Source organism: Myotis lucifugus, unplaced genomic scaffold (genome assembly GCF_000147115.1).
Source record: "Myotis lucifugus unplaced genomic scaffold, Myoluc2.0 scaffold_66, whole genome shotgun sequence".
NCBI lineage: Eukaryota > Metazoa > Chordata > Mammalia > Chiroptera > Vespertilionidae > Myotis > Myotis lucifugus.
In genome coordinates, this window is record NW_005871114.1 from 3,242,554 (window position 1) to 3,254,601 (window position 12,048).

The 12,048-nt window shown below is 51.4% G+C and overlaps 1 protein-coding gene across 1 annotated transcript in view; it reads left to right on the forward strand.

Moving 5' to 3' along the window:
• The window catches only part of SORBS1 (sorbin and SH3 domain containing 1), a 211,022-nt gene that overhangs the window by 165,535 nt on the left and 33,439 nt on the right, over window positions 1-12,048 (forward strand). Inside the window, exons 22-23 of the mRNA XM_023754890.1 lie at window positions 1,512-1,561; window positions 9,429-9,601. Coding sequence (XP_023610658.1) covers window positions 1,512-1,561; window positions 9,429-9,601 — 223 coding nt within the window. The remainder of the gene's footprint in view (window positions 1-1,511; window positions 1,562-9,428; window positions 9,602-12,048) is intronic.

Consider the following 12,048-nt stretch of genomic DNA (forward strand, 5'->3'; position numbering starts at 1 on the left):
GATGAAGACACCCCACCTGGGGAAGATGAAAGATTGAAGGGAGGATCCTGTTGAAAGGATGAAAGATCCATAAGGACCTGTTGGGATGTTGGTGGCAGCAGGAGAGCAAGGGGAGGTCAGAGAGAGAGCATTCCCGAGACGGAGGAGGAAAGATGAGAGGTGGAGCGAGAGGAGCAGTCTGAGCGTGACCCAGTGCTCCAGAGAGGTCCCCACCCCGACTCTGAGGAAAGGCCAATGGGTTTGATAATCCAGAGGTTTCTAAAAGCTTTGGAGGCTGCTGAGTGGTGGACGGGAGCTGGAGCATGTGGAGAGGAACTGGAATCCCCGGGGGTACACACTGATTAAAAATGTGATCACGGGAAGAAGGCGAGGGAGGTGTGCCCAGAGGGCTCAGCAGGGTCGGCAAACACTTTTCCCCATTGGAGACCGGGGCAGAGCGGGGCAGAAGCCAAAGGACAGGCTCAAGGAGGAAGGGTGGGCAGGGAGACCAGTGCAGGCAAAGGGCTGGACGGACGGACGGACAGACGGACGTGCAGGTAAGAGGGCTGCCTTCTCTGAGGAGTAATGGGAGGAGGGAGGGCGGGGACCTCCTGGGGTGGAGGTGCCCTCAGAAATGCCAGGACCAGCAGGCAGAGGGCCAGGTGGCTGAGCCCCTGAGGAAGGTTACCTCCTTCCTGCACAGTCTCTCTCTTTTTTCCTGGTGTTTCCTTTCCTCAAATATCTCTCCTCCAGGTAGTTTGTTTTCCTTGAAATGGTCAGTATTAGAGCTAGGAATATCTTTGAAAGTTAACTTTTTCACTGATTTATTCAACCACCACATTATTTTTAAGAGCCAGTATATTGAACCCTTTGCCTGTTTCTCTCCAAGATAACAGAAACCCTAAGTAAACTACACAGTGTGTTGCTTTTTCTCTGCATGTAGCTCCCGATTGTTTTCCTCCTTTTGCACCGTGGTCTGTAATCTTATAAAGTGTTTCCCACTGAGGCTGAGGTGGCCATTAATAGCTTCTGTAAATCTGCATTTCTCCCCCTTTTTGCACGTCTAAGTCTGCGGGGGCAGACAAACAACTAAACCCAGTGTGGTCTTTTAAAATGTGTTTTTGTGCATTCTGCACCTAATGTTTCGGGTGGCCCTCTCTCTGGATGTGGCATCTGGGGCGCATGAAGGAGTCTGCAGGGGGTTGGCAGGGGGTCGGAAGGCCGGGGCACGCTGGGGGAGGGGGTGCTCTGTCAATGCATGTTGGCCAAATGGTGGGCCTGTCCTCCAGAGGGCCCAGGCGGCCATCTCCTGACCCACCCAGGGAGCCTCGATGCAGCCACCGGGAGGTCAAGACCAGAGACAAAGAGGGCCCCTCCCTCCCGGCCCCGAGACCTTTCCAGCCAGGCCCCCTCCTCCCAGAGGCCCTGGCTACATTAGGAAGCGAAGGGACAGGGACGCCCCTTGGCTTGAAACATCTGAGTCAAAATAAATCATGTTCACTTTTCTTTCTTTCTCTTTTTGACATTTGCAGAGCTCAGCAGTCAGCCCCACTCCGGAAATGTCTTCAGAGCCTCCTGGATAGTAAGTTGCCACCTTGTTTCTAGGCTCACTGTATGGAATGTCTAAGCGGGAGAAACTTACGATTTGGACCTAAGTGTGTGTTATAGGCAGCAGTCTAGTGGCTTTGAATGATGTACAGTTTGGTGATAAGTAGCAATTCAGTTCTGGTCTTCCATTTTTTTCCTTCTATGTTTGGATAACTCTAATCTATGATAATAAAAGCGTAATATGCTAATTAGACCGGACAGCCGGACGACCTTCCGGACCACGCTGGGGCTGCGAGGGCCAAGCCCCTTGCACACATTTCGTGCATCGGGCCTCTAGTAAACTGTAAACTCCTTGGGAGCGAGGACTGCATCTCCATCACGCCAGGTGCACCCATAGGTGTGGGAGTTTGTTCTGGTGGGAGCAGCTCCTCACCTCATCACCGCTGTGTCTGTATCTTATTCTTCAAAGCATGACCAGAAGGGGAGGCACAGCTATTACCGGTTCCATTTGGGTCGGGCAGATCCACAGTGAGACAAGCTCGCCTGTGCAGACAGAAGCCTGACTTGATCTGAACGCTGAGTTTATGGACATGTGTGACAAACCTATGGTCATTTGGGCATTTTGCAAGAGTGGTTTCACTTGAAAGTCGATTAGCTGTGATTGGAGTATTTCACTAGAAAATTGGAAAAAACCCTTCATCCTCTTAGGGTAGTGACCAAATCTCTAGCCAGATCTATTCTATTAATATTTCTTCTATAAATGTGTATATTAATGGCTATGATTAACAGACCCCAGAGTCTGAGAAGAAGTTGAAACGATGTATTAGGACAGCAGTTAGAAGGAAAGTTTCCTGTCTGAAAGGACAGCTCCGTCTTGGAGCAGGTCGGTATCGTCTCTTGCACTCACTGTTGGGTTGGTCGTCTGGCCACCGGTGTGACAGAGAGGAATCCGAGTTCAGCTATATCATCAGGCTGCCCCCGCTCCCCCCGCCCCTCCACCTTGGGCTCTGAGGTTCACTCTGTTTTAAGGAGATAGTTGAACTATCCCTTCAGCCCAAGGATGACCAGCCCCAGGTCCTCCAGGTCCCAGAAATGAACCCACAGACGGCCTCAGGCTATCTGCAGATGAAGGGCTGCTTCAAGGCCACAGCTCCCAGCAAACTGGTCCCTCAGGTGACCCATTGGTCAGCAACAAAGCTTGTCACTTTGGGGGTCCTGACTGCCCAAAGCCTGGTTGGACCAGATCTCTCCCTGCCCCGCCGTTCCCAGGATTGCATAACGTAAGCCTGCTGCCTGGTCTCCCCCTCTGCCCCCTCGCCCCATCCATCTCCCTGAAATGCACAGACAAAAAAGGCTGTTTCAGGTGGCCAGCTGAGTGAATTCCTTAGCTTCCCTGGACCAAGGCACTATGCTACGTAATAAATAGGAGCATAATTGTCCCTTAGTAGTTTTGGGGGTAAAACAAACAAAAAAAAGGAATGTTAGTAAATAAGAAGGCAAAGTGGGCCCTAGCTACTTTGGCTCAGTGGATAGAATGTCGGCCTGCAGACTGAAGGGTCCCGGGTTCAATTTCGGTCAAGGGCACATGCCCAGGTTGCGGGCTCGGTCCCCAGTAGGGGGCGTGAAGGAGGCAGCCAATCAGTGATTCTCTCTCATTTCTGATGTTTCTATCTCCCTCTCCCTTCCTCTCTGAAATCAATAAAAATATTTTTTAAAGAAAGATAGAAAAGTGGCACATGATTGAAGCAGACTTTAAGGATTAAGAATATTCAGAAAAAGACAGCAGTGCCCAGCCTGTCAGAGTTAGGCACACAGGTCTTAAGTGAAGTGGTGACTTGAACGACTTACTCAGCATTTACTATGTGCCAGGCCCTATGCTTAGCAGCTTCCGTACTTCACCTCAGTTAGTCCTTGCAACATCCCAGGACCAGGCATTCTTTTTAATCCGCATTTTACAGGTGAGGAAGCAGGAGTGTAACAGCCACGGCTCTGCAGCTGGCGTGTGGTGGAGTTGTTCCTCCGCAGACCAGACTAGCAGTCACGTTCTCGGCCAGGGCACTGGTGTTGGCAGGCGCTCCCATTGCACCATACTGATAATAAACTAATAGAAAGCATCCTATAACTTACTGTCCTTCAAATGATTGAAAAAACCATTTAAGCAACTATTTGTAATATTGTGTTAGCAGGATCGAGGGGCCTAATGCAAACTGCCGAAAAGAGCAAATTGCTGTCAGACTCTGAGGACTCATGTGCATAAAGCTATCTGATGTGTTCGTTTACCCGGCACTCTTATTTATATCATCGGAACAGGTCTTCAAAGACCTCTGGTTTTTTTTTCAGCCTTACCCTAGCTCACGGGAAATATGTGGCAGGGATAGGTGAGGTTTGTTTCCTCTTGCTATTCTACCATTTGGGAATTTATCAGAAATTCGGGCTTGGTTTTCTCCCAGTTTGTTCAAATGAATAAGGTTTTTCTGTGTTTGGAATTGGTGAGGAGCCAGCTTAAGTGCAGTGCCTGACGCATAGGAAAGTGCACACTAAATGTTTGCTGAATAAATGAAAACATCTTAATTAACTAAAATCCAACTCAGCACCAAGGCCGGAAACTTGTGGATTAAATCTGGTTCCCTTCACTCAATGGACAGGAATGACCTGCTGAAAGAAACATTGGCAAAGACTTGACTTAACCCAAGGACTGAAGAAAGAGGAACCACAATGGCCCAGGTGCAGGACTCTGTGGTCAGTGGGGAAGTGATGGTGTTGTTTTGAATCCACTTTAATATCTTGGAGAGACTTTAGTTTAGAATTTTATTAATTAAGTTGATTACATATCACAATATTAAAAGAACTTGGGAACAGAGAGGAAAAAATTCACCCATTGTTCTAATATCCTAATACAATCTACCAGTCCTTCCTCTCAAAAAATATATTTTTATAGTTGTGATCACAGTGTATGCCAAATTTTGTATTTTATTTCTGTGGAATTACCAGACCTATAAATCAACAGTGTGGCCTACTCTTCATCATTGCTTAGCATTTCAGCATTGGTTAGTTTGAATACAGTCTTTGCCTAACCAAAGAGCTTTACTCTAGTTGGCCAGCAGGTGGCACTCAAGCTGCTGCTTTCCTAAGTGGTGATGGTGCGCTAGAAAAAGCACCCTTTTCCCTTAATCTAACTTAAGATCAAAACACAAATCATTGCCTGGAGAACTTGATGAAATATTAGAAACTTCCAGGGCTTGAAAATGTATCATAAATCTGTGTGCGTGTAGGCATTTAATTTTATAGAATCATTTATTCCACTAATATTTATTGAACAAAGGTGCTAGACACTAGCTGTGCAAAGGTTAATCAGTTGAACTGCCTCCCTCAAGGGAAAAACCAAGTGTAATGGGAGGCAGACTTGTAAACAACCATCAGAATCCAGTGCGGGACAGGCAGTGATGGGATCAGGAGCAGAGGAACACCTCTGTTTCGTGGAGGAAGAAAGGTACGCTTTACAGAGGAGCCGCAAATAAAAAGTGAATAATAATAATAACATTATATTACAAATAGAAAAGGTAAATTTTTTTTCATGCTATGAAAGGCTAGAAGATGAACTGCCCTCCCCAAATTGTCTAGACGCCCTCTCCCATAGCCAGTTGAAAACTGTTTCTTTTTGTTTCTTCCTGAAAACACTAAATGGTTCTGAACAGTGGATTCCATGAGGCTGGAACTTTTTGTCTGTTTTGTTCCTTATTGAATCTCTACCTGAGAGACTGATTGACATGTAGTAGGTGTCCAATAAATACTTGTTGAATAAATAAAATGAGCCATGGAATGACATGGTGAGATCTTTTCTAGAAATATCGCTGGCAGTAGTTTGCAGTGACTGGAGGGGAATGGGGTGGAGCCTGGGGGAGCGGTGGTGTGCTGTTTGCACAGGTGTGGGTGAGTGGTGGGAGGTGGGTCCAGGGAGGTAGAGACGGAAGGGATTGATGTGAGCTGTGTCGGGACGGAGTAAGCAAAGCGTGCTGACTCGTGAAGTTTGCTGGGCAAGGAGAGGGAGAAGGGGTTGATTTTCTGGGCTCTCCGGCTTGGGTGATGGGAGGTGGAGGAACAGAGCTGGGTTTGGTTTGGGATGTGTTGGGTTTAAGATGCCTGAGGAACATCTAAGTGGAGCTTCTAGAAGGCAGTTGAGTGTATGTATCTGGAGGTCAAAAGGAATGTCTTTGTAGATAAGGGATTTGAAGGTGGACTTTTTGGACAGTCTCACCACACCTAATAGTTTTGTAGATGAAGGAAATTGAAGCTGAGAGAAACAGATTGTCTCCAAGTTTTTAAAGTGAGCGGGTTTGCCTCCACTGATCACATTGCCTGTTGGAGTCAGGCTGGAATCCCGACCCGGCCAGCTAGCACATTGGAAACATCGGCCCTAAAATGATTGCTCTGTTCTCTCACTTTACTCTTCGAGTGAGTTTCTGTTGAATCCCCTTAACTCAGCAGCCAGCACTGCCTCTTAGCCAGGGGGTCCGTTCTTGTCACTGCCTCCTGCTGGCCTGCTCTTCCTCAGCCCAAAACTGGCTCCGCCGAGCTTCTGAGCCTGGCTTGTTTTGGTGCGGAATCGGTGACTCTGGTCTTTCTCGGCCAGACCGAGGGTACTGTTCTCACCCTCTCTGGTCTGTTTGAACACAGCAAAGACCCAACAGTACTGTGACCTTTGACAGAGGCCTTCACCGCTCTGGTCCTCAGTTTCCCCTTTGGTACAATGGACAAATGGTGTCTGTCTTTCCAATGAGGAGGCCTGGGGAAGATAATTCACTTAGAAAGGCTGTACTGGAGCTTTTAGACATTGTTTTTAAACAAGTTGCAAAAGTGTCACACATCTGGAAAAAGTATGTCGGCTTCGGTATCAGAAAGAAAACAATTGGCCATAGCAAGCCCATCCTGAGAGGTTTCCTGAGGGCTTCAGGCTTGTCGTTCTGGTGGGAAGCAGGAAAAAATGGTGATAATGGGTGGAATAAAGCCAGAAAGTGGGGTGGCGTTGGGGGCGGGGTGAGTTCTGACAGCGGGTGAGGTAGGGGAGGGGGAGGTGTGAGGTCCGCAGCTGGTGTCATGGCCGAGAAGTTAGGAGGAACGAGGGGAGATGGGTCGGTCGTTCTGGCTGAGGCCACGGCAGTTTAAGGACAGCGGGGTGGAAGCCACTGTCAGAGTCGCTCTGTGCTGAGGTCTGGTCGCCCCAAACCAGAGCTTTGGAGGTGCTCCTCTCACAAAAGCGACCTCGGTCCCACAGCTGTTGGTTGGCAGGCCTGAAGGACGCCTGTCCATGGGTCTCTCTGCAGATGGAATGGACAGAGGAGACACGGGCTTCAGCTGAAGGACAAAATCAGGAACTGCAGCCAAAAAGAGAGGGTGGATGGCGAAAGGGAAGTTTCGAAAAGAGGCAGATTTCTTTTCAATCAGGAAGTTCAAAGGGAACGCTAGGTTAGATGACTTGTACTGGTCTAAACCGGCATGGACAGCTTGCTAGTCTCCTGAAGGCCCCCACCCCTCCAACTAGAGTGAGTGGCTTTGGTCAGTCAGAACCGGGGACATCTGTGAATGCCCTGCAGGCAGAAGCCGGAGAGCCCAGAGCTGTGTCGGTGGCAGCCCTGTCCCTTGCCCGGCCCCTTCGCCTGGGAAAGCCACGCCTTTTTGTCTCCAGGTGGGAGTAGGCCTCCAGGCAGGGCCCTGGCACCAGGAAGGACAGCCAGCCTGAGCCCAGGCCACCGGCCACCTGATCCTGCAGCCCTACTCTCTCCACTGCTCCGACGGCCTGAGGTTACTGACGTCAGTAGCTCAGAGCCCCAAGTAAATGTGACATAGTTCTTACACTTGCGGAAGAATTCCTAAGTACGTTTCACAAATCAAACCATATTCTTTGTTGTTATTGTTGTTAATAACCTGGGGATATTTTTCCATTTTTTAGAGAGAATGGAAGGGAGAGGGAGAGACAGAGAGAAACTAAACATTGACTGGTTGCCTCCCGCATGCACCCTAACCAGGGCCAGGGATTGACACCAGAATTGAACCCGGGACCCTCCCCCTCGCTATGGTTCAAAACATATTCTTAATCAGATCACATGGGCCAAATTTGCTTTCAGAGAATGTGACCTTTTATTCATTCAGCAAATACATGCTGAGTGTCCTCATGGGCCCTATAGTCCTGTGGGCTCTTAGAAACCAGGGCACGGCCTGGGGAGAGACGGCCGGGGCTGCTCTGTGGGCTCACTCCGCCGCCTGCCTGTATGTTCTCAGCTGTGAGGGTTGATTCTCTTTTCCCTTAGATTCCATTTCCGTGGTGTGCGAGCCTGGGCGCGGGGGGCGGGGTGGGCACTGCCTCCACGGTCGTGGGGAGATGTTCTAGAACAGCGGCTGAGAGCTCCGTGTGGCGCTGCGTGTCCTGGCTCAGGGTCCAGCCCTCCCGTTCCACTAAACCTCGCCCACTCCGACTCCATGTGGGGCTCCCCCTCTGGACAAGGGAGGAGTGGGGTTGTTTGTGAGGATCAGAGGAATTCTGTTGTGATCGCTGGGGAAAGGGAAGGCAGGGGACAGATGTGGATAAAGCAGATGCAGCCCAGTGGACCTTGGGGGGGGGGGCGGGGAGCAGGCACATCGGTGTTCACTGTTACAGCTCCTTAAGCATTTCTGTGCACGTGATAATATTCATAATAAAATACTGGGATGAAGCATCCACCGAGCTGTTGACATCTTTAGAGCTGAGAATTCCAGCAAACGGAGCTCAGTAGGACCAAGCAGCAGCCTGGCCAAGGCCTGGGCACGTCTACGGGGAAGGAGTCCTTCCCTATCTGTGCCTGTGCATCCACCTGTCAGTGTGTCCGCGGGCAAGGGCGCAGGACACTGGGCCTCGGGAAGGGGCGGTTCAGTGTGAGTGTTCTTCATCCTTCCTGGGGCCCACCTCATTCCAAAAAGGATTTGTGGGAACTTGCAAAAATACCCAGGACTTCAACAAGATAAAAGTAAGTGAAGGCTGTGTCAGTGAGTGAAGGATGTATCGATAGGTGAGCCTCATAACATGGCATCATGTTCTGAGTATGAATCTTGAAAGCAGTGGGTGCAGAGGTGGCTGGCACCGTGAAAGCATGGAGAACCCAGGTTCCCTTTCACTTGGTGGCTGACTGTCCTGGAGCCCCAGCTGGGCCTCCACTTTTCATGGTTGATTTTAATGCTTCATTGGCCAAAGAAAAATAACCCAGAAATCTAAGGCCAACTTTAAGTTGGACTTAAAGTTGCCAACACTGGTCGGAGGCTCCACTTACGTTATTTTTATACATACATATATTTTATTGATTTCAGGGAGGGAGGGAGGGAGAGAGAGGGAGAGACACATCAATGATGAGAGAATCATTGATCAGCTGCCTCCTACATGCCTCGCACTGGAGATCGAGCCCACAACCCAATGTGCCCTGACTGGGAATCGAACCGTGACGTTCTGGTCCATAGATCGATAGTCAACCACTGAGCCATGCCAGCCGGCCTCCAACTATATTCGTGACTGCCCCATCCTGTGTGCAGCACCTGGGCCCCAGCATCTCTTGCCCTGCCCTCCCCACCTCCTAATCTTATCTCCTACCCCCTGCCCCAGCCGTGTTTCTCAGTTATTCTGCGAAAGCACAAATCAGTCATTCAATTAGGGCAGTTCGCTATCTGGACAAGGGGCTCCTGTGAGCCTGCCTTGCCTGTCGAACTTGACCTCTGCATAGGAATGCTCCTTAGAAAGGGCGGTACTTGATTAGAAAGCCGGAAAGTGTGTTTCTTACCCTCAGCTGGAAATGTACCTTTTAGACAAATGTTAAAATACTAACTCCTATTCTTTTTCTCCCCCCTCTTCTCTCTTCCTTTTAAAATTACATTGTTCTTAGTATATATTCTTCCAACTTCCACGCAGTGAAGAGGGAATCCGATGGGGCTCCCGGCGACCTCGGGAGCCTGGAGAATGAGAGGCAGATTTATAAAAGCGTCCTGGAAGGTGGAGACATCCCTCTCCAGGGCCTCAGTGGGCTCAAGCGCCCGTCCAGCTCGGCCTCCACGAAAGGTAACCCTGCGAAGCCTGCAGGCCTCTCGCCTGTCTGCCTCATCGGGTGTCTCTCCCGTCCACACTGTCACCGGGGTGTTGGCAGGGGTGAACCTCCAGCTACTGGAATCACTTTTGTCTTGTGCGGGTCCACTTCCAGGCCTTTGAGCCGTCCTAGTCCCCTCCCCTCGTTTCTCACCGGCCATTTTTCTTTCTGGTATTAATAGTTCTCCTTCCTTTAATCCCCGGCCTTGCTCTCCCTGAAGCATCTCTCTCTCTCTCTCTTTTGTTCTGATTCCCTTTTCTTAGAAACTAGCTGAGCTTTAGCCTTTCCTGACTAGCAAGGTGGCCATTTTTTCGTTGCATTTTGCACCTGCTTTGCAGCACAGATTATTTTGCTTCTGGACATCGACTGGAAATTTAAAATAAAAACACCTTATGACAAATGAGCATGTTACCTCTCCCTTTTTTTTAGCAGCTTTCAGCTTTAACCTAATGGGTCTGTTTATTTTATTCTGCATGCTTTCCAGTGGATCATAAAGGTGGGAATGCTCACATGATTTCTTCATCTTCAGTTCATAGCCGAACGGTTAACACTAGCAATGCCTTAGGCCCTGTGTGTAAGCACAAGAAACCCCTGTCTGCTGCAAAAGCCTGCATTTCAGAAATCCTCCCCTCCAAGTTCAAGCCCAGGCTCTCCGCTCCCAGCGCTCTTTTGCAGGAACAGAAGAGTGTCCTGTTGCCATCAGAAAAGGCTCAGAGCTGTGAGAACCTTTGTGTTTCCGTTTCTTTGAACGGTTCCAAGAGAGGGCTCCCCCTCCAGGTGGGTGGGAGCATCGAGAACCTGCTCATGCGCTCCCGGCGGGATTACGACAGCAAGTCGAGCAGCACCCTGAGCCTGCAGGAGTACGGCTCCAGCGCCAGGAGGCCCTGCCCGCTCTCCAGGAAGGCGGGGATGCAGTTCACCATGCTCTACCGGGACATGCACCAGATCAACCGAGCCGGCCTCTTCCTGGGCTCTGCCTCCTCCTCCAGCGTGCGGGACCTCGCCTCCCATTTCGAGAGGAGCAGCCTGGCCCTGGCCAGGGGCGAGCTGGGCCCCAGCCAGGAGGGCTCGGAGCACATCCCCAAGCACACCGTCTCCTCCCGCATCACGGCCTTTGAGCAGCTGATCCAGCGGTCACGGTCCATGCCGTCCCTGGACCTGTCGGGCAGGCTGAGCAAGTCCCCCACGCCCGTGCTGTCCCGGAGCGGCCTGACCGCAGCCCGCTCCGCCGAGTCCCTCCTGGAGTCCACCAAGCTCCGGCCCCGGGAGGTGGACGGGATGAACCCCGGGGGGGTCTATGCCTCCCCCACGTGCAGCCGCATGGTGGACTCCCCCTTGGGGTTCAGGGGCCTGGCGCCCTCTGAGCCCCTCTCCACCTGCTCCGACGAGCTTGACCACTGCTCCAACGTCTCCAGTGACAGCAGGGAGGGCAGCGGCGGCAGCGTTCACGGAGACTTCCCCAAACACCGCCTCAACAAGTGCAAGGGCACCTGCCCGGCCTCCTACACCCGCTTCACCACCATCCGCAAGCACGAGCAGCAGGCCTCCCGGCAGCCCGACTGGCGCCCGGACTGCAGAGGGGACCGCAGCGCGCTCCTCAGGAACATCTACCTGATGAGCCCCCTCCCCTTCCGGCTGAAAAAGCCCCTCCAGCACCACCCCAGGCAGCCTGCCCCCGGGGACTTCTCGGGCCCCCTGGCGGGCCGGAAGCCAGACCTCCCCGGTCAGCCCCAGCAGGACGAGCCCCGCGCCGGGGGGAAGCCCTCGGTGCCCAAGCGCCTGTCTTCCCGACACACCATGGCCAGGCTGGGCCGGACCGCAGAGCCCCCTCAGGAGAGACCCGCGGTCCCAGAGGACTGCCCGGGGGCCTTTGATAATGGGAACCCTGTGCCGTACTCAGACCACAGCCTGGACAGAAACAACAACCCACCCAGTGAACTGGGACCATCCCACGGAGGTGGCCTTTTGTGTATTTGCCCAGTCTCAGCTCCCGTCTCCACTCTGCTTGCTCTGTCCCCTCCTCCTGTGTGCCCTTGGTGCTCATTTTCTGGTCTGTCCTTTGTTTTCTGTTTGTTTTGCTTGGCAATTAATCATGGCTCGTAGTGGCTGCACTTCTTCAAAAACAAAGCCCCCATGTCATCTAGACTAACCACCAAACTCTGTTTCGAAAGAAAAATTGGCCGTTTAGCTCATCTGAGAAATTGGTTCATTTGAACCCTTGCGCCCCTTGCAGTTTGCACCAACCCCGACTCGCCGTGGTTTTTTTGAGAGGCAGCCGCTCTCGGTTGGCCTGTGTGTGTGTGTGTACAGTGTGTCCCTGTGAGATCCTGCACGCCTCTGAGCAGGGGACACTTGTCCGAGAAGTCCTCTCTTTTTGCTCACCCCCTTTTTGCCTTGCGAATTGAGTTTTTGAATTAAACCT